The 23,133-nt window shown below is 39.3% G+C and overlaps 1 protein-coding gene and 1 long non-coding RNA gene across 2 annotated transcripts; one reads left to right on the top strand and one right to left on the bottom strand.

Moving 5' to 3' along the window:
* Positions 1-1,088: 1,088 nt before the first annotated feature.
* scn4ba (sodium channel, voltage-gated, type IV, beta a) lies at positions 1,089-20,491 on the bottom strand. The gene is made up of 6 exons (XM_054793799.1): positions 19,903-20,491; positions 10,653-10,816; positions 10,341-10,560; positions 10,122-10,251; positions 8,289-8,376; positions 1,089-7,048 (listed from the first exon to the last, which is right to left on the bottom strand). Exons 1-6 carry the CDS (start codon positions 19,961-19,963, stop codon positions 7,043-7,045), a joined length of 669 nt encoding a protein of 222 aa, XP_054649774.1. The 5' UTR covers positions 19,964-20,491; the 3' UTR covers positions 1,089-7,042.
* Positions 3,312-22,652, top strand: LOC129190964 (uncharacterized). The gene is made up of 4 exons (XR_008573118.1): positions 3,312-3,444; positions 4,461-5,248; positions 5,832-6,002; positions 14,197-22,652. It is a non-coding gene; the product is annotated as an uncharacterized LOC129190964 (long non-coding RNA).
* Positions 22,653-23,133: the final 481 nt, after the last annotated feature.

Here is a 23,133-nt window from a genome sequence, read left to right as displayed (position 1 = left end):
ATATGTTTTAACAAGGATACAAAAGCACTACAGTACAGCGGAACGCCGCCAGGAGTGAGATACGCGTGAGTGACTTCCTAATTTCTTGTGTCCAACCTGCAGGTTGATCATTAAAATCCAAACAAAGGTTTGAGCTTTTTTGAGAGTGTTTAAACAAGAGAGAAATGTGAGAAAATGTTATTGCCTCTCTGAGAAAAGTGTATAAAGTGTATGGTGAGGGGTTTTACTGTCACGCGCTGGCGTGGTAAAGCTATCGGACCCCAAGATGCAGAGAGGAACACAACAGATGAGATAACAAAAAAGGTTTGATACAAAAAAATGACCTCCGAGGAGGAAAAAGGCAAACACAGGTGGTCTAAAAAGGTACAGTCCAGGAACAAAAAGAATGGGCAGACCCACCGACAAAAAGGATAACAAAAATCGCTGCGAGCTAAACGTGCTGCAGAAAAAAAAACACGCACTAGCGGTGAACTGAAAACGCTGTTGAGGACCAAGCAGGTAATGAACAGTAGCTGTACCACACAAGCAGGATAGTTGCTGGAAAGCCAAGCAGGAAAATACTCACTAGAAAATAGGAACTGGTACTCGATAGCAAAAGCAAAAGATAACTGGAAGGCAGGTTGGCACAGGTTGCAGGAGAAGTCCGAAGGAACAATCTGGCATTGAGCAGCTGTCTCCCTGGACTGGTCGCCAGACAATCACGGGGAATGTGGAGGGAAGCCGGAGTACCCGGGGAGAACATACGAACTCCACACAGAGATGCTCAACAGAGATTCGAACCCAGCTCTCCCTGATCACGTGACTGTGTGACCAACAGGCTAACCACTTGGCCGTATTTTAGGTTTTTGGGTGATTTTAGGCCCAATGTGTTAATACAGTATGTCAGCTCCGTATGGGGAAAAGCTCTGGCTTGCTTGAGGGGAAGTTCTTTGGTGCCACCTGTTGGTTTTACATGTATAAACCCGGAGGCCCCAAACATAAGTCATACTTACATTCACTCTTATATTCAATACAGTACTTCATTTCACACAATTTATGAGGGAATTGCAATTCCTAGTTTGACTTCACAATAAACCAGGTCTACTTTTTCCACAGATTCACAAAGAGGCAGTGACACTCCAAAGATGTCTGGCAATTATAATCCTTTTATTTACATTTCAATTCTATTTCATAACAAATGGAGTTATGGGTGCATAGTCATGAGGTGAGCATGGGCAGCAGTGTGATTACAGAGAGACGAACAGCTCGACATTCAGAGAAACATTTTGCGGTGGTGATAATGTGTACAGACAGTATACTTGTATACGTATAATACAGACAATTGCTGCAACACTTGGGCGTTGTACATTGTGTGTATAAATGACTATCATTTGGATAACATGAGTCGTCTTGCTTAGCTTTCACTCCAGAGTGAAAGCGTTTGTGCTAAATGAATACCTTTTTTTTTTTTTGTTACCCTCATTCTCTTTTTTTTTTAATGGGTTAAGCTTCCTGTTGAACTGCATTGATCAGTGATTTGATCTTTGGATTTGAGCGGAATGTGGGAGATGTCACACTCTTGACTCGGCAGTGCGGCCACCGATGACGTGCTTCTACAGCAGGGGTGCCCAAAGTTTTTCCACCGAGGGCCGCATACTGAAAAATCTAAGAATGTTAGGGCCACGTTGATGTTTTATGTTTTGTATTTGCTATGCTAAGAAGTTCAATATATTCAAAGAAAAGGCCGCCTCCATCTGAAGATTTGTTCTATAGGCGACAAAGCGTATTAGTAATATGAATTTTTTCTCCTCACAATAAACTTTTTTTTTTTGACAAATATTTCAGCTGTATTCTTGGGAATCTTTTTATGACTTTATCCCAAAATATTTTAACTTTCTCGTCATATCTTTAAATTGTTTACTTTTTTCTGACGTTACGACTTTTGAAAGAATAACATTTTTTTTTTAATGTTTCAACTTTATGCTTGCAAACTATTTTTTTTCCTCCTAATATTACGACTTTATTCCCGTAAAAGAACTTTTTTCTCGTAAGATTACCACTATTGTCGTTATAATTCCTATCATGACAACTTCATTCTCCTAATTTTTGTCGACATGTTTTTGTTTTCCTGTTTTTAAAATTGTGCCGCGGGCCGCACTTTGGACACCCCTGCTCTAGAGTGTTACAATTTACTCGAGAAATGCTGTCAATACAATATATGTTTTCATATTTTTTTATGTGGGCAGACATGAGACTCCTGGACTGGCAGTATGAGCTCCAGCTGCTGTGGCAGTTTAAATTTACTATAAGAAAACATAGTGGTCAATCCCCATTCATGATAGTTTTGCTAACTTTAATATCATTCTGGTATGGCACGGATTCTAACCATAGCTGTCAATTTGAAGTCATTTGATCCATAAGTTTGTGTGGTCCCTCCTTTTAATATCTTTACAATTGAGTATAAATGTAGCACAGATGTTAAAATATATAACAGGAATCACCTGTTGCACTATGAAAAATGCGTGTTATAAGTGTTTTTTTTAAACTAACATGTACACATTTTATTTTGTAACTGAGCTGAGACAAAACGCATCTCACGTCCATTTGACTACATGAGTAATAATTTTCACCACTTGGTGGCAGTAGTAGTGTACACGGAATACTGTAACGTCTGTAAGGAGCAGTACTGCAGCAGTGAGTGTAAACAGGTGACCGTGAGGGTTGGCAGACACGTCAGAATGAGTCAAGGAATATGCTTAAAAGTTAACCAACTCGTTCTTGGTGTTGTTTCCACATTCACGTTTTGTGTCAGCATCTCATCCAGAGGCTCATCAACTTTACTTTCACACATGACATCGGTGTTGTTAATTGGCAGATGTAAACATTGGCCTTCATCATACAGCACCACTAAAAATCCATGTACCGTACACTAAAGTGTACTGTGTTTCCAGCTATTCTGACAATAATTACTGTGTGTCGGTACATTTGAACTGGGTAGCAAATCCATACTGCCGCACTAACTGTACACTGACTGCTCTAAAGCATAGCCAAGTTTTCTATTCTGTGGCATTGTAACCTTGAGGACATGTCCTGCAACAAAAAATGAGGATTTGTTTTTTTAGATACTGTATGTGACATTGGACGTTTTTGGACAAGCGATTATGTTCATTTATCACCTACCGCAGTGGTCCCCAACCCCCGGGCCGCGGCCCGGTAGTGGGCTGTGGGTCATTTGGTACCCGGCCGAACAGAAAGAAAAATAATTTCCATTATTTCTTTTTTTATGTTTTATTTTGAAAAGTGGCCGGATTCTCTCTGTTACATCCGTCTCACTTGACGCATGTCCATTGTGCGTGTGCTAACTTTATCTCATGCCGCACAGATAGACTGCTATTGTATTTTAACCATTTTTCTTTCACCTCATATTTGGTCTCAAATGCTGATACTATGTGGGAATGCATAAAGGTAAGTTTTGATGACTTATTGAGTGCTAATGTGCACATTTGTCTCAAGTTAATTCATGCTAGCACACTGTAATGTAATAATCTCTCTGGAAAAACTTGAACTGGTGGATGGTGGGTCGGCATTCATTTTGTGCTCTTAATTTATTATTATTCATGTCTTAGTTTTACACGATAAATAATAAATAAGACCAATTAGATCGCTATAATGTACGAACAACCCCCTCCCCCGGTCCGCGGGAGATTTGTGGGAACTCAAGCCGGTCCGTGGGTCAAAAAAGGTTGGGGACCACTGGTATAACATACACCAGGAAATATCTGTCACGATGAAAAAATGCCATTGAAAGAAGAGTTTCTATGATACTATGACTGTAAAAATAGTATAGTCAAAGCAGTATCGTGTCGTCGTGCCCAAGTGAAGCTACCCTACGTATTGCAGACTCACTGCATCTTTTTATCGAGTGCCATTGCGAGATAACCCACCATGGGGCCAAAGAAAGTTACGAGTGCGAGTGCAAGCAATTTGATCAAAAAAGATGAGAAACACTATTGAAACAGGATGTATGGGGAGTAGTCTGCATCAAATATAATTCCATCTACAATTATTTCACACTGTTTTCTGCATGCAAAACTATAATTATTCTCCATAAAAAGTATTGTTAAAAACATTTTGAGCTCTGGAATGGTTTAATTTGGATTATTTGTGAAAAATTGCCCCAGTTTTTGTACGTTTTGATTTTCGGCGGACCTTTTGGAGCTACTTAATAACAAAAACGGAGGTACTTATTTATTTGTACAATGTTCCCTCGCTTTATCGCGGTTCACCTTCGTTGTTTCGCAGAATTTTTTTTAGTGCTTCTTTTTTTTTTAAATTATTTCAGGGTATGGACGCTGTCACAGGCTGAACCTGGCCCTTTAAGAAGAATTGTATTGTGGGAATTTAAGTGTCTCCCTCTCTCTCTCTTCCCTCTCTCGTCTGTCTGCACCGCCCATTGTTTTATGCGTCCTGATTGGCGGTAGACCATTGTCAATCAACCTCCTTTGTGCCACCCTGCCGAGGTCATGGCTAGCTTGCTTGCTTGCTAGCTTGTAAATGAATCTTCGGTTCAAAGGAGGAGGACTGCAACAGGAGGAGGACTGCGGCAATATGTTTTAACAAGGATACAAAAACGCTACAATACAACGGAACGGCACCGGGACAAAAAGGCACGGTAACATACGCGTGAGTGACTTAATAATTTCTTGTGTCCGACCTGTAGGTGGATCATTAAAATTCAAACGGAGGTTTGAACTTTTTTTTAAGAGTGTATAAACGAGAGAAATGTGAGAAAATGTTATTGCCTGTCTGTAACGTGTATAAAGTTTATGGTGAGGGGTTTTACTGCCTTAAAAAATATACTTGTATAATAATTGTAAAAAAATTAAGTTGGCTACTTTACGGATTTCACTTATTGCGGGCTATTTTGGGAACCTATCCTCCGTGATAAACGAGAGAACACTGTACATTTTTGTTGTTGAAATACCCAATTTTGAGCAACTAAGGCAAATGATTCGAATGATCCTGAAAACACAGCACACTTGTTCAGGCAAAGTAATGACAGGATATTACAATATAGACTTTAGATACAAAAGTATTGGGACACCTTGCCATTATGGAATCCCTTTGTCCACCTTTGTATTGATAATAACATTCTGTATATTTCCTCTCTTTTTGTCCATTCACTCAACATTTGGGAGGTCAGATGATGCTGGATGAGAGAACCAACGTTGGAAGCATTGAATTACGACATGACCAAATGATGGATCAGGTGTGTCCTCATACTTAGTGTCCTTCAACTGTTTCTATGAATAGTGAAGCAAGTCTAGACTTGCAAATTTCACCAATAGATGCCGTCCACGTCACATGAGAAAGTTGTAGCAGTCACGATGTTGTATCGAAACTGCCACTGTTGGATATTACATGATGTATGCATGACGTACTGTAGCCGGGAGATCAGAAAATCAGTACGGAATCAAGTACAGACATGTCCCATGTAAATGTATAAACCTAATCTAATGTATTAGCCCACGCAGTGTGGATACACACATTGGTGTAATGGATAGTGCCTTGGACACATCTACAAGGTGCCTTTTAACAGGTTATTGCATAACAATGTCTAATATTGCTTATACCGAAAGCAAGAAGAAATATACAGTACACAACATAAGGAAGAAAGCAGCAGGCTGACCAGAGTGAAGGATTCCAATACTAAAATAAATGAAACGTATAATTGATTTGTGCAGCCACTCTGATAAGTGGTAAAGTGCTGTATTGTTTGTTTGCACCACTCTCTGCTGCGAGTGCTTCAATATGTGTGTGTGTGTGTGTGTGTGTGTGTGTGTTGCGCTCAGCTGTCCCAGCTATCCCAGTTATGTGTGAGGGTGTGTGGCAGGTCATGTGTGCCAGCTTCTCAAGTAACCTCTGGTAGAGTTGCATAGAGGGCACAAGGTGGAGCCGTTAATGGCAGAATGGCGCTATATCTACAGTATCCCTTTCTGCTTATTTTGGGACACGGCTACAAGGTAACGTTCTAAACTATACTTTTTGTCTAGAATAAAATGCTGAACATAGGAGCTAACATCTCAAATGTGGATCTTTTGAAACGAGGGACGACGGTATTCCACTTTTTTGTTGGAATATTACAATGTTGTTGTAGAATGCTGTTTTTTTATCTGATATTATTTTTTTCCTTGTCAAATGACGTCTTTTTCTTGTAGCATTCTGATGTTATTACTGTAGAATGACATTTTTTTTCTTACACTATGATGACTCTTTTGCCCCTAAAATTGTAAGTGCCATTACTGTATAGTACAGGGGTCACCAACGTTTTTTCTTGCGAGAGCTACTTTTAGAAAATGAAAATGGCCACGAGCTACCCATTTTTGTAGAAATGATTTTCATACCTTATTTCAACCCAAACAAATCAAATATGCTTGTTTTAGCAAAACATTCACAGAATGCTGGTATCCACAACTCACATTTTATGTTTCAGAATACTTTTCTTTCTAGTGTTCTCACATTATTAACTGAAAACCTGAATGAAAAGCAGGCTTGCGGGCACCTCATGTGGTCGTGGGGGGCTACCTGGTGCCCGCGGGCACCACGTTGGTGACCCCCGGTATATTGTATGTATTATTGAAATGACAAAGTTATTCTTTAAATTAGTTTTTCAGTCTTTTCAGTGTGGCTCTGATACTCCTCCATACTTTCCGGTACATCGTTATGATATGCCTTTAAAGAAAATGACATTTTCAGCCATCATCCTTAACATTCTCCAAGGTGCTGAGGTTAATGTGGATATTTGCAAGAAAATAACACAATAGTTCCTACACATCTGTGTTGTTGACCCCATGTAAATGTATGAGCTTTCATAAAATGGGCACATGCTAAAAACAGGAATAGACTACAAGTCAGAAGCAGCATGATTAACTTCATTCCTCTCAGTGGGGAGCTGGGGAGTCTTGGGATTGTCTCGGGATGAGGGTTAGGGTTGCTGTTCTGTGATTTTATCCTCCTTCCAACAGAGGGAGCAGAAGCAAAAGCAGGCACCTGTGTTTTCATCTTAAAGCTAAAAAAAAACAAAAAACAAACAAACAAAAAGCTGCAGAGGAAGATCATTCATTTGCTTTAGGAAGCCCTGTTGCCAGCCATATGATCAAATCCGCTTTTGGGTTCAATGAACATTCAGCTTGAAAGTTCTAATATCAGAAGTCAACAAAAGTACTGTAATTTCCGGTGTAAAAGACGTACCAGTGTTTCAGCTGCACGCACCAAAATCAGATTTGTTCTTATACAAGTATAAGACGCACCAGGCTATAAATCACACATGCCCACGTCATAAACTGACATGTTGCAGCATGCATGAGTCCATGGGGACCAAGTTCGGTAGCTTTTTATCTGACAGGAGTCAATTATGAGCTTTGTAAAAAAAAAAAAAGGAGGTCATTACTCAATATACCAGTGTACAGTACCAGTCGGACTCACTGCGTCAACTTACAAAGATCCCATGAGCTCATGAACTCCCTGCGAGCTCACGAGCTTCATCTGGTGGTCCGGCACCCGACAGCAGGCAGCCTCTGCTTGCAGTAATGCATTGTGGGTCAAAGTTAAAATAGTTTTTGTTTGTTATTTTTATGTAATAATTGATTGTTATCAAGTTATATTTATGTGATGTTATATTATTTGGAATTTTAGTTGCTTCCTTTCAACTTCCTTTGTAAGTTGACACTGTGAGTCAGACTGTTAAATTGAGTAATGGCCTCCTCCTCCAACATACATCTTGCTAGTTGTTAACTTAATACAACACTACAAGGTGCAATAGTTCTGTCTTTTTTTCAGTCTTTTAAAGATCATTTGTGGAGAACTAAATGATTTATTTCCATTTAAATGAAGGTTTGGTGGCTACTGTGTGCACGTCAATGAATGCAGTCCATTATTTATGGCATCAAAGTGAGCATCTCTCCTCTCCTTTATCCAGGTGTCTTACTTCCGCCAAACTAATAGGGAAAGTCTATTAGCGCCAGATCGATATATATTTATAAATACTGTGGGGAAGTTGCTGTGATGCAGTAAAACGTGAAGCAGAATTTGACCATACAGGCTGTGAAGATTGCAACAAATGGGCTGCCATGTAGGCAAGAGTGACTCAGCCTTCTGCACGCGTCTTCAATTTCAAGCAATGATTTCAACTATGCATTTGCACGGTGTACTATTTAGCAACAAGATAAGACAGTCCATTCATTGAGAGTGTACATTTGTTTTAACATATATACAAACATACAGACATAATGCTGAATATTTGCTCATGCCTTTGGTGTTCCTTTGTTGTCAGCTTTGGCTCCTGTAAGTCCATTTTCTGTATTGTCGTTCCCTGAGGCGTTAACCAGGCACTCTTTACTGCGGGAAGGGGGTGTGGGGGGGTGAGAGAGAGCCAAAGATTAGCATATGCAGCAAGTCAGAGCTAATTAATACTGAGATACATGGCACATGAATCAATTTACATTGTCGTCATAGTCTTCTTTTGACTGATTTGACTGAAGTATTGACTAGAGATGCTTTATACTGGCTTTCTTACCCATAGCCAACACGCTGTATCAATATTATCCAGCACTTAATTTCCGATACCGATATTGGTAGCAGCTCTTCCCTCAAACTAATGTCCGGTCACATCTCATGTAATGGATGAACACATTATTGCCTCTTTTACTGTTTACAAGGAACACTGTTTGTGCAAAATAAGACAAACACTGCAATATCCAACATCAGTTGTAGAAAAAGTGCCATTTTTATTTTGAAACATTTTGTCAGTGATTAAAGTAATTAAAAACCATGACCAATAGTCAACTAAAATAACACGTTCACCTACAAGCGACAAATTCAATAGGTTAATCTGAATAAATTCACAAATGAGAATCTAATTAATTCATGCTGGCAACCATACAGTTTAGAAAGTTGCACATTTCTGTGTGGCACAAACATCTGTATAAGAACAAAGTAAAGTGCAAAATACGAATGACACATATTCGTTTACAACACGGGTGTGCTTGGTGTGGCAATGTGTGGGCCGGGCCATCTGCGGCCCATGACTTGTTTATTATTGGCCCGCCACATGTTGTAGGAATAGAATTAAACCCCCAGAATACAGTAAAAATTGTATAAATGCTGTGATTAAATTTTTAATAAAATTTAGAAAATATCTAAAAAGCATACTTTAATTGTATGTCGCCCTAAATGGAAAAAAGTTTGGACACCCCAGTTCTAGAAGTATTAAAGGAAGATGCCTTACCCCCCCTTTTATTGCAATTTGCATAATTACAATACAAAGAAGAAGCTAGTGCAGAGTGCGGTCATACCGAGCTAGCAAGCCTGTTGCTGTGTGGAGCACAGCGTTACTCGCCAGATCCAGCAGCTGGACCTGCACCGTGCACAGGTTTTTTTTCTAAAATCTATTACTCAAAAATCAGGCTGTTTTGTGGTTTAATATCATATTATTGGAAAAAAAAATGCATATCTGACAGGCAAAATGGCTTTATCAACTAAATACAAAAGTAAGGCATTGAAAAGATGCATTCAAAGACGTTGATGCTGTATGTAGTTTTCTTCAATGGTCACGAGGTGTCAGCGATGTTACTGTCACGTTCGGTAAGACTCACAAGCACCAGATTTATCACCAGTTTGAATTATCTCACAACAGGCACAATAATCCCTGATAAAAATCCCTAATAAAAACACGGGCTAATGTTGTGGCTGTTACCCACACAAAACTAAAACTCAACTCTGAGCCTCCGATGTCACTTCCTGTCCGCACTCAGCTCCCTAAGGGATCACATTTACAGCAACAGACACAAGCACACGTCTTATTCATGTCTTAAATTATTTATTTACTCTTATTATAGCTATTGTATGAGGTAATATGAATGTAAATGTGATTATAGGGGTGTTATTTCATGTCTAGAGGGCTCTAATTATGTTGAAAACCATAATGAGAAGGCCATGAACAGGTTTTCTATGCTCTAACTTCGAAAATATTTGATTTATCATCAAAATCTTACTTTGCGGAAATTCACTTATCATGGTCGGGTCTGAAACCAATTAACTACGCTAAGCGAGGGATTACTGGAAACACACTTTAGAGCACTTACTTCTTCTCATCATCCTTCAGCAGGAAGTGAACCACCAAGGCCTTTATCACCATTACAATGATAACCAAGCCAATCACTCCGCCCAACACGGAGACAATGATCACTGTCAAAGTGTTGTCATCCTCTTTCACTGAAAGTGTGGAAAGACAGAAAAGACATTTGATGAGAGAAAGGAAAAATAGCAACATGGTCCATCCGATGCCGGCCTGTGCCACTCACTTTGGTTCACCACTTTGAGGGTGAAGATAGCACTGTGGTTGCGGCCCTTCTCTTTTGGGTTTTTGGCAAAGCAAATGTACTCCCCGTCATCTTCGAAAGTGATGTTCCACAGCAGGATCGAGATATTGTTGGTCTTTGAAGAGCCCACAAATTCTACTCGCTCGTGCTCCACTTTCACCCTCGGCTCCACGCCCTCACTAGGAATCACCCCGTCGCAGAACTAAACACACACACACACACACACACACACAAAGGCTTGGCTCACACAGCAACAGAAGGTCTACCAATGTGGGGACGTTCGCATGTGTGTACCTTGACCATGGTCCCGTTGTCATTGAATTGCCAGTTGAAGTAGAGGTTTTTAATGCCAATGCAGGAGGAGTAAGTGCACGGTAATAGCACCGTGGAGCCATTCATTGCTTCAATTGATGACACTTTTCCTGTTGACACCTCCAATCCATTAACGGGAAGTACACCTGAATGACAGGGACAGAAAAAGTACCGTATTGACACAAATGTAAGACCGCCATTTTTTTTCAACACCTGCTTTCGAAAAATATTTTTTGAAGAAAATCTAAGACAAATTGAATATTATTTTTAAAATGCCCCATGGCAATTATTTTGAGAAAATACAGATAGTCCAATACTCCTGTTTTTGTCAAGTCAATAAATGATCCAGAACTCCAAGTGTGGCTAATGATGTAAATGTCTTTGGCTGGACCTTTACAGATAAATACCATTAGCCTTGGGCACTGACAGCGTCGCTATAGGACTCAAGAGCAATTAGATTTATTTATTTCTGCTCTTGGTGCTGGACCCTTTGGGGAAAAAAACGTCACAACAACACAGGAAGAATAGCAACTGATGAGTGACGGGTTGACAAAGTAAGCATAAACATTTACAGCATGTGCTAATACTGAATGAGTTATGTTACGAATATGGATTGAATGGATGAAAGTATATGACACTATGACGTTGTTCTGAAACCCCTAAAGGAAGGAGCCATGACACTGTCAAAACCTGTGCATAAGGATGAAGTTTCCACACTATCATCACCGCTATGATGTGACATGGACATGGACATGGACATGGACATGGACATGGACATGGACATACTGTACAGTCCAACTGCACCGAGTGAGACGCCACAGATTTCCATTCCCAAAAAGAGGATCACTTTATATCAAATGGAAGAGAGAGACAGCTTATTTTGAACAGTTGTGAGCGTCTCCACCATATCAACAAAAGTATTGGGACACCTGGCGGTTACGCTTGCAGCAAATGTAGAAAACAAGAAAGAAAAGAGCGTTGCTGAGGTGAGAGACTTGGCTCACAATCTATGTAATTTATCCCAGAGGTGTTTAACGGGTTTAAGGTTGGCCCCCTATTAGGCAGAATTGATTTTTGAATGATGTTATAACCTTGATATGTGTCCATTAATCCCGTTTATGAGCATGAGAAAATCTTTCATCTCCCACTTTTGAGAGAAGATGACGTCATGAAGGAAAAACCTCATGAAAAACCGCCCCGTGTATACGCACAACACGCAAGCATACAAAAAAGGCTTCGCTCCACGTCTTAAAACAGAGTTTGGCATTTTGCCAACTGTCAGTCAACTGCAGACATGTGAACTACAAGTTTAATCATTCCGTTTTTCGTCAGTGAATAAGCAAACCTTGCATGATAACCTGTTAAAATGTGAGTGTACTGTTAGCACATGAGAGTTACAGAGTTGCAGAGTTACAGTGTACATTAAACCCTCGTTTATTGCCGTTTATCGATTCCAGAGGCGTGATTTCACGCAAAGTAGGATTCCTTCTTTGTGAATGGAATATTTTAGTATTATTATTTAGTTTATTTTAGCAGTTAGAGCATAGAAAACTTGTTAACAACCTTCTAAATAAGGGTTTTAACATCATTTGAGCCCTCTAGTCACCTTTACCCTCGTATCACCCAGAATGGTAGACATAATTAGAGAAAATAAGCCATTTAAGACATAATCACTTGGCATCTGGGTTTGAATCTCAGTTGGGCATCTCTGTGTGGAGTTTGCATGTTCTCCCCGTGCGTGAGTGGGTTTTCTCTGGGTACTCCAGTTTCCGCCCACATTCCAAAAACATGCATGTTCGGTTAATTGGAGACTCTAAATTGTCCATAGGTATGAATGTGAGTGTGAATGGTTGTTTGTCTATATGTGCCATGCGATTGACTGCTGACCAGTCCAGGGTGTACCCCGACTCTTGCCTGAAGTCAGCTGGGATAGGCTCCAGCATACCCACGACCCTAGTGAGGATAAGCGGCATAGAAAATGGATGGATTGCTGGATAATCCCTTGCCGTGGGTTACGACCACAACAGTAGCCCATGTTTTTATTAAGGATTATTGTGCCTGTTTTGCAATAATTCAAACCTTCCATAACAGCCTATTATTGTTCCAGCGATCAGGTCTGGAGTGTTGGTATCTCACCGAACATTACAGTAACATTACTGACACCTAGTGACCAATGTAGAATACTACATATCAGTATATTTGAATGTCTCTTCTGAATACCTTATATTTGTATAAATAGTTCATTTAGACATTTTTATGCTTGAAGTGTTTAATCTAAGAAGTGCTTTAATCTAAGAAAAAAAATATGCAAAATTTGTTCAATATGCATTTTTTTGTTACTAATGATAGGCCATATTCAACCACAAAACAACATGATTTATTAATCAATAATTACGATTTTTGAAAAAACGTAAAGCCACAAAATTCAAACTGTGATGTGGCGAGGGACGACTGTATATGTAAAAAGTGTATATTAGTGCACGAGTCAGAGACAGTCGCAAACAAACAAGCTCTTCAGCATTAAAGCTACAGACACATAAAACCGTGTGTTCCCAGTAAGGCTTTTAAACTGTCTAAATTCCAGCATTAATGCTAGATTTTGGACAACACACTTCAAACCCACTATTATAGAACCACTGTGACTTATTTCAAATTGATGGCAAATAGTATAAAACGGGACTTTTCCATTTCTTCCACCTTAAACTCAAACAAGGCACAGTCATTCTTTGTCGTAAAACGATTCCCATAATGTCAAAATAGTAAGATATACCATCAGGTATCAAGATTGAAGGGGAAATAAGGGCTCTACTTTTATTGATGGAGTGTGTGTAGGTAGAAAGGATGAGAGTTGTTCATCATGCATTAATGTGCACGGGTCTTTGTTCATTAACAACCGCAGGAATCCTCATATTACTCAGGTGTCTGCCTGCACTTGAGTCCTATTTATAAACACTGTCCTCTACACTCCCCATTGCTGGGATTACTTTGCACTTGGAGTTGGTGCAAAACGTGTAAATCACACGCTTGATATTCTTGCAAACTAGCGGTCTGCCACTTTGGAACATTTTTTTATTGCAACCCACAAATACAGGTCCGAAAATTCCACTTTTTTTTTTGTTTTTTTTACATGTTTTTACTATGCCTAAATCTGAACAAATTTGCTTGCTTACATGCCGTGTCTTTGCTTCTGTTATCCTGTCTCCTAACCCTACCCTTTCAGCTAGACTTCTACCATTTGGATATTTTTATCGCAGTCAACTTGACTCGTCTTCAATAGCAACGTGAACCGAGTTCTCTTGTTCTTTTCTCTGTCAGTATCTTCTTTCTCTTAATGGACTTTTACTTTTTTATTTTTATTTTTTAGCTCTAGTCACTTTTCTGGTCTGGTCTTTTTTTGTTCTACTGAGAACCCATTCTGCAAGGATGTCAAGGCAAAATAGGAGAAGAAGGGACACAGAGGTGGTCTGCTTGTGTATTTTTAGTTCGATCCAGTTGTGTAATCAGTGACTATTAATGTTTCCCATAGTGAGGAGTGCTTTGAATGCCTGAGCTACCATTCAAAGTCTGTACAAACAGCAATGAACCACGCCGCTGTTGAATTTGACCATCACTTGGGGGTAAATGCATGCATGACATCATGCAAGACATGGGCGTATGGAGTAAGACGTTAGTTCAACAAGCATCAAAGCCAGGGCCGCCGCTGGCAAAATTGTTCAATAACAAACAACAAATTAAGAAAATTAAATAATTTAAAAAACTGTCTACAGTCATCCCTCATCATTCCAGACCCAACCGCCATAAGTTAATTTCCATTAAGTAGGATTCAATATTAATAAATAAATAATATTAATTAGAGCATAGAAAACCCGTTCGACTTTCTAAATACATTTTTTAACATGATTAGAGCCCCCCTTTAGTCACCTTCTCACTCCTGTTCTTTTTAAACACCAGGAACATAAGGGGACATAACCAGGGACATAACACCAGGGACATAAGAGACGGCTGCCACTCATAGCATATAGCAAGCCACGGAGCTAACTGTTTACTTATTCTAAACTTGAAAAAATGTTTCAAATGGAATTTATAAACCTTTTTGTCCACTCGATCATGTTGGACATGCCATGACTTGTAATCTAATGTCCTGTCTCGTCAACGTAACATTACTGACGCCTAGTGACCAGAATACTACATATTCTCTTTCTTTGTTTTTCTGACTAATAATAAGCCAGAGTCAACCACGAAACAGCGATCATGTGTTAATGAATACATTTTTGAAAATCCACAACATAGTGATGTTTGAATCGCGATCTAGCATGTGCATACACACACACACACACACACACACACACACACACATACATATATATATATATATATATATATATAAATATTAAAAGTAATTCCTGATCAACAGGCAGTCAAAAATATTTAACATGCAGCCGATGTCTGACTTCTTGTTTTGGCAATAGATTTTTTTTTTAGGCATAGAATTTCTTGATAATTAACGATTCATTTGATTTGATTGATTTTGACATACACTACAGGTCGAAAGTTTTACAACACTGTGGAGGAAAGATTAAGATGGTCTGTCTCTCTTCCATTGTTAATTCCCTTTTTTTCTTGACATTTTTGGAGCAACAAATTGCTTTCTCCCGTACAATGCTGTTCAACTGATGGTCCTGATTGTACAGCACCACAGTGTGTTCCGAGCACTGTTTTTATGCAGACAGAGGAGGTAGTAAGTACTCCAGAACTCGGAACACCTATAGGAATGAGTTGCACCAACTGCCAAGGCTTGATCAACCTCCATTTCTGCAGAACAGCTTTAAATTGTTAACCCATTTTGTGGCACATGAAACAGGCCTTTTTGTCTAATTCTGAAATATACATTTTTCAGTTTTGGGTATCCTTACCTTTTTTTTCATTTGGCTTTTTTTCCCATGTCCCGCTATTCATTGGACTTGAATTTCAACAAATAACTGGAAGAATTGGGGTGTTGTAAAACTCTGACCAGTAGCGTATGCAATATTTGTGTTCCTCGGTTTGCCAAAAAGGTGCTCTGAAATACTTGCTTTCAAAGGCCATTAGCTTGTTGTGAGTGACTTCATGACCTGGAGAACACCTGGGTGGGGCCAGTTGAGAAGCCCTTACTTTAAAAAAAAAGCTGCACAGTTAATCCTTTTTCTATGATGGTCACAGCTTAAACCAGGAACAGATCATTTTGGATGTCATTATGTCCTATGGTGAAAATTGTTATGGAATCTGAACACTTTCTGAGAATGCAATGTGGCAAAGTGATGGAGGATTATGCAACACTCACTTCCCCCCCCAGTAATAAACTGTATTTATTAGAGTTCCCAAATCATTGATCACAGCATGTGAAGCATTGTTTCGTAATGTGTTGTGTATATGCAGTTGCATTTCTCACCATGTGCGCATGCTTACATTGAGTGTGCATGCATGTACTGTATTTGTGTGTGATATTTAAGCTCTACGATCAAATATTTTTATCCCAGAAGGAGAACATCAATATCTGAAACAGTGGACCTGCTGTAATGGGAGGAAATGCATCTGACTGTATGTATGAGTGTCCTTGGATGACAGCCAAGGTGATGTGTTTTCTTTAAGTAGGCCACACATTGAAGGTTTAATGTATTTCTGAGTGAACCCACAGAGAACAGACCGAGGACACCATTACCTAGAGAGGGAGCGAGGGAGGTGAGATGGCAAGAACAGCAAAGAGAGGGAGGAGGGGAATGGTCATGGAGGTGGAGAATAAAGAGGAGAGATAAACGGCAAAGGGGAGACAGAAGGGATGGCGGACGTTACCAGCATACAGGAAGGAGGAGCGAGATGGATAGAAAGTGGTGAAGGGAGTGAAATGTCCTTTCCAAGGTAGCTAAATGACAGCTGGACCGAGAATTACAAGAGCAGCTAAGCACCGGAGGACAAGGTGGGGGTCATGTATACGTTATACACACACAAACACGCACGGATACAGCTTGCACAATTTGACACCCATTTACACGTGCATCTGTTTGCTAGAACTTCCTGCAAGTTGTACTACAAGAACTAAAGTATCGCATAACGGTCTGTGAAAGTGGAGATGCGGTATCCCTTCGTAAGGCAAGGGACATTTCAGTTGAAATGGACGCCACATGTGATTTCTCCCAGCCAATAAGCAAAGAAAGGCAGTTATAATCAGGAAAAGATATGTATATATAATATAATATGAGGAAAAGAAAATGTACTATATACCAGTTATACCAGTATTTTAAATATGAAGATAATTATTAGGCACAGTATATATTCAAAGTTACAAAAAGTAAAAATGATTCCATTTCACGTATTGCAGGGAAGTCCAAAGTGTGGCCCGGCGGCCATTTGTGGCCCGCGGCTGTGTTCTTATTGGCCCGCGGCACATTGTAAAAATAGAATTTAACAACAAAACAAAAAAAAAACAGCAAAAATTACAAATCCAGAATATTCAGTCAAAATATTAAGAGAACAAGAAAAGGTCATAATTTCATGAGAATAACATAATATTGTGAGGAAAAATAACCATTAATAATCATTTTACGATCATAAAGTTGAAATGTGCGAATCAAATAAAACGATGAGTAAAGTTGTCATTTTTTTGGATGTAGGAAAAAGTTACAATGTCACGAAAATAAAGCCAAAATAAAATCATAATTACGAGAAGAAAGTTGAAATAGCAGATATGGTGCAGCTGCAATTTTACGAGAATAAAATAAAAATATTAAGAAAAAAATGTCATATTCTAATGAGAAAAAATGTCGCAATTTTATGATTTTACAATTATGAGGAAAAAATGTCATTTTAGTAGCAAAGAGTTGAAATATTAAATACAAAATAATTTTTTTGTAAGAAAAAAAAAGAAAAATTACAAATATTATTTAACAAGAAAGTAAGAAATATTTGTGAGAAAAGAGGAAAAATGGTCGGAAAAAGAAAGCAAAGTTCATACTGGTCATGACACTTTATTTTTTAATTTACAAAATATCAAAATGGCCCTTGCATCCTTTCATTTCTTAGTTTTTGGCCCTCACTTGAAAAAGTTTGGACACCCCTGACGTATTGCAATAGTTAACTGTGAAGTATCTCAATGACTGCCATATAAAGGGGATAAAAGATTACGTTTAAATTACACTTAACACTAAAGAAGTTGTTTTATTTGTCTCGTGTTTGGAATCCGGTTATGATGCACGCCTCATGGACAGGTCTCTATCAATCATGAAGCACTTTCAGGTTGAATAAAACATTACAACGACGTAGTTTGACAATAAATACATGAACTTTAAATATTTACTTTAATTTGTTACTATCCCAAGACGTATGCATTTGCAAATAGAGAGAAAAACATGACAGCTTTTTAATTGATTTGATGCTATGCAGTGGAGCGTTGATTTGATGCTAATGTTGCTTTAGCACACAGGAGCTAATGTTCCCGTTCAGAGTTGCCATTGCAGTGCTTCACCAAATGTTGCTAAAAAACTGAAATGACCACACGTTGTTTATTTCATGATAATTAATATAATGAAATATATAATAAATTAAATACAGTTGTCGCCGACCACATCGCGATTTGAATTTCACGGCTTCACTCACAAGTTTTCCAAAAATACTGTATACTAATAAATACATCATGCTGTTTCGGAGTTGAGTGCGGCCAATTAGTAAAAAAAAAAAAAAAAGTACATCTAAGTAAGTTTACTTTTTTTGTTGTTGCCTGAATTAAGCATTTTCAAGTATAAAAATGGCGAAATGAAGTAAAATAAAAATAAAAGGCATTAAGAAGATGCAGTCAGATTGTGATGTAGTAATCGACACTGGTCACCTGGTGGCAGTAATGTTACTTTATGTTTGGTTAAACATGTATTGGACCCTGAAGTACACTGAGATAGGTACGGTGATTTCAAATAGAGTCAAGCTAATATACAAAAATAGAAAAAAAGAGAACAAAATTATATAAAATACAGTATGTGAAAATGGTATTTTAAATAATAAAGGAAGAAAATAAGTAAAAAAAAAAAAATGAATAAATGCTGGACGCAAGAAACACTTACAGTAAATGCCCACTGTTACTTGCTAGATATATCGACTATGGCGCTAAATTGCCAACACGAATCTCTTCAACACGGACGTATGAGGTGTGTTAGGAAGCAGATGATTGCCGGTGCTTGAAAGTTGGCGCTTAGCCAAATGCAGTGAGCGTCAAAAGAACCACTCGGTGATGAAGGGTTCAAGTCTGAACATCTATGTGGGTTGATCTGACAAATCTTTAAGTAAAATGATCAAATGTAGAATTACCACAGCCTCTGATTAGACATGAAGTAGCAAGCAGCTGTTCAACTCCGATGGAAAAAACAGCCGCATGTCGCTCGCTGAGGCTGTGAACACCGAGGTAGCTTGGATTGCAAGGTGTCTCGAAAGCACTTAATGTGCCTTGCACACTGCCACTTCCATATTATGTTTTTTTATCATTCATAGTAAAGATGCCATAGTTCACAGTCTGATTGGCTCTTGGCTGCCCTGTTCTCGCGATACAACTTTTCCCCAAATGAGAAATCTCGAAAGTTACCTCGTGGCACGGCTGTCATTATTTGTCGTTTTACCCGAAGAGAGAAAAGGAGGCGTCACAGAGTGTAGGCCGCTGTTTGAGGATACGGTATAGCAGCATAAATGAGGAGGGATGATAAAACTAATCTTTCAGTTTCGTGCAGTAGAGATGCACTCAACTTTGAAGAATTATCCAGAAAGAAGTAAAACTATGCAATAATAAAGCGGAGCCATTTCACCAAAGCCATATGGATCATGGAGTGAGCTGAGGACTTTTAAGTAGCATCGTGAGTCACTTGGACACACACACACAAAGATATGCATTGTATTGCATTGACAGTCATAAGTTGAAGTAGCCTAAGGATGGATGTTACGGACAGTGATGCCATCAGTGATAAGGACATCATCATCGTGTGAGATCATCACATCGCTGGACATGAAAGTGTTGAGCTGTATGACACAGACTGAGTAAGACTTAATGTTTGGGCATGGAGGTATGGATTTTTTGTGACAGCAATGACCCACCCATTAAAGTCAGACACAGAGAGCGCGAAAGTGGACATTTAAAGGTGGACAAACAGACTTAAACCCACCAGCGGTATACAAAAGTGGAAAGCTGTGGTGTCATGTAAAGATGCAAAGTCTCACTCACCCAGCAGCAGTGCAACTAGCAGACCTGGCACACTCCAGCCGGTGTTGTCCAATGACGCCATGGCACCACCTGTCTTGTCCAAGCCCTTGTATGTCTCCCAATCCTGAACCTTGTCCTCGTCTGACCCTGTCACAGGCAAAAACAAAATGTGTCTGTCTTAAAGGTCTCGGGGAGCAAGGCGGTCCTGCTTTCGGTCCCTCCCTCTTCCCCCCCTCCTGTCCCAGGAAGGAAGCGCAAGGAGTTGTGTCCAGGCTGGAGAATACTGTCCTCCTCCTCTCTCTTTCTGTCTTCCTGTCCTCTGTCAACAGCCTCAGTGGCGATCCAGCGAGCGAAAAAAAGGCAGTGAGGTAGAGCAGAAGCAGTGTGGCGACGTGGTGTTAGTGTCAGACAGCCTCACCACTCTTACAGCAGCGCTATCAGCCAGGGAAGCAAGCTGGCCAACAAACCCTGCAGGGGGGAGACGTAGGCTGGAGGAGGGCTGGATGGCGCATGGGAGAGAGAGGCACAAGAAAGGGATGCTGGTGCAGCAGGCAGACAGAGAAGCAGCAAGCCAAGGTCTCCACGAACATCCAATGGAGAACTGAGTGCGGGAGGGACTGCAGAGGAAGAGAGAGAGAGGGAGAAGGGGGGGGGGAATGAAGGTGATTACTAGTGCGTCATACGCACACATGGCAATCCAGGATAATTTGGCTGAGTCAGCCTTACTTTACGAGAGTTGGAGACAGGATGAGTGCTTGGCTTCAGTCACAGCACTCACCGTCTCCTTTGCTGCATCCTCTATTCCCGTCTCACTCTCATGCGTCTTTTACTTCATGCTCACTACCTCTATCTAGCACCGCCACCATCTGACCTTGTTCAGTGGCGATGAACGTCGAGCTCTGGAGTGTGTAGTGTGAGTCGTATACCTTTAACAAACTACAATGGAACCTCCAAGGTCAAACACACACCACACTCATTTCCCACAGGTAATAATAAATATAGAATTCATCTGTGCCAGGGTCAAACTGTCGCCATCATGAAACCTGATATGTATTTGTATTTTCGTTCATTTAACCATTTATATGCTTTATATGCTTGAAATGCTTAATTTAAGCCAAGAATACATACAATTTGCTAATATATGTATATTCTTTGGTTAATAATAGGCCATATTCAACCAAAAAATGGTGGTTAAAAACAAAAAAAACAAAGCTGAAGCTGAAACTGAAGTTAGAATGATAAACAAACAACACAAACTTTACAAATAAATATTTTTGACATTTCCAAAAATAAATCAGTGACCAACAGAGCCTACATTTCAATAACACGGGAAAAAGCCTTCCATCCATGGAGTCTGTCAGTTTCGTGATCATTTGACCATCAACTTGTTGTGCAGCAGCAACCAAAGCCTCCCAGACACTGTTCAGAGAGGCGTTCCTTTTTTCTTCACTGTAAATCTTAAGGGCCCACAAGTACTCAATAGGGTTTAGGTCAGGTGAGCAAGGAGGTCATGTCATTATTTTCTAAGACCTTTTTAAGACTAGCTAGCCACGCAGTGGAGTACTTGGATGCATTAGATGGAGGATTGTCCTGCTTAAAAATCATGGTCTTCTGGAAAGATGCACACTTTTTTCCTGTACCACTGTGTAAAAAAAGTGGCAGTAGGTTTGGGAGTTGAGTTTGAGTCCATCTTCAACCTGAAAAGGCCCGACAAGCTCATCTTTTAATAATTCCAGCCCTACCAGTACCCCACCTCCACCTTTCTGCCGTCTGAGTTGGAGTGGAGCTCTTGTAAAAATGAGAATATGGTCAAAATACTGACTTGCCAAATAGTTGTGCACACAGTGTAGTTTTGTATATAGGTATTGTATACAGCTTTTGTAGTTTTTTAAATGTAGTTTCTGTATGTTGAGATTGCACAGTGTAAATGTAGCTTATATTAGGGTTATTGTGTGCAAACTGTGTGGTTATTTATATTTAATGTTGATTGTTGAGCTTAGAGTTTATTGCTTTTATTATTTATCCACTTATTTACAGCATCTTCATTTAGTGGTAAGTTTTTTTTTTTTATTTGTTTGTAATTTCTTAACTATGTTAATTGGGTGACACATTATTAATGGTAAATTAATGGTAAATGGTAAAAACACGCCATTCAATTTCTGTGTATGTAAATTGCCATATAAAAGCTCGCCTAGGGCACCACTTTGGGTAGGGACGGCGCTGGGTGAGTCTGTCACATAAGTGTAAAAAGAAGCCAAGCACTATAAAACAAAATAAAACACCCGTAGCAGCTAGCCCGTCAACAACATGCAGTTGTGGTCTGACGTTTTTATGCTGGCAAAGAGAATTGAAATAGGCTGCAGTTAATCAGCCTGTATTTACACTTGTAAATTGCAGAATTCACACTAGAAAAAGAATGGTTCAAGTCAATCATTAAGGGCTCAACATTAATATAACATCCACGCCAATGGTGAGTGTCTGTAAACTTCAGCATTTTTGGCTTACTACGTGATATAATGCTGCAGTCTCAAATGCTAAGTGTTCCTTGCATTAAGCTCACTGCTTCACACACACGCACACACACACACACACACACGCACACACGCTGAGAGTGCCTTAGCATTAGCATATAACACAAGGGAAATGAAAAAGGTCTTAACATTTATCGATTGATGAACATGAGTCAATTTCGTAACATTGGCTTTTGTCCACATTACATCACCAGAAATAATTATTTATTATTACAAATTGTATTTACAACTTCCCGTAGTATGGATAGTTCCTCAAGGCTGAAGTGCACCGTTTAACACAGTTGTTGTACTGCGTTTCATTCATGCGGTTTGTTCATGTCAACAATGCAATCCTCACATACTATGATATCCTAATGCTGTGCTGGTGTGGAAAGGGAAAAGCATTCACTCGCGTCTATGCAGCGTTAAATCAAGCTGTGAGAAACTAAAGTTGACTCTAGTTTACATGCTTTGTCTGCACATAACTAACAATTACATTTTTTGTTCTTAATTCTTTGCAAAGAGTCTGTCCACAACTGAATCATCCAAAAAACAAATCCAATTTTCCCATAAGAATGAGTGTAAATCCAATTTATCTTTTCCAGACACAAACAATTTTAACACAAAAACATTTTACAGAGAATATCGGAAATTCCAGACTATTGGACACGTGAATATATAAGTCGCACCCAACAAATTTGAAGAGGAAAAAAAATTGTACATTTATAGGACACACTTGTAT

Source organism: Dunckerocampus dactyliophorus, chromosome 12 (genome assembly GCF_027744805.1).
Source record: "Dunckerocampus dactyliophorus isolate RoL2022-P2 chromosome 12, RoL_Ddac_1.1, whole genome shotgun sequence".
Taxonomy (NCBI): Eukaryota; Metazoa; Chordata; class Actinopteri; order Syngnathiformes; family Syngnathidae; genus Dunckerocampus; species Dunckerocampus dactyliophorus.
Note: the sequence above shows the minus strand (reverse complement) of the source record. Positions and strands in the feature narration are given on the sequence as shown.

What these genes read in the sequence shown, in the direction of transcription:
- scn4ba (XM_054793799.1), bottom strand. Translation starts at nt 19,963, where the DNA reads ATGGCGTCATTGGACAACACCGGCTGGAGTGTGCCAGGTCTGCTAGTT. An exon ending in ACAACGGGACCATGGTCAAG is followed by an intron (nt 10,561 to 10,652) that starts GTACACACATGC and finishes GTGTGTGTTTAG; the next exon opens with TTCTGCGACGGGGTGATTCC. An exon ending in CCTCAAAGTGGTGAACCAAA is followed by an intron (nt 10,252 to 10,340) that starts GTGAGTGGCACA and finishes CCACACTTTCAG; the next exon opens with TGAAAGAGGATGACAACACT.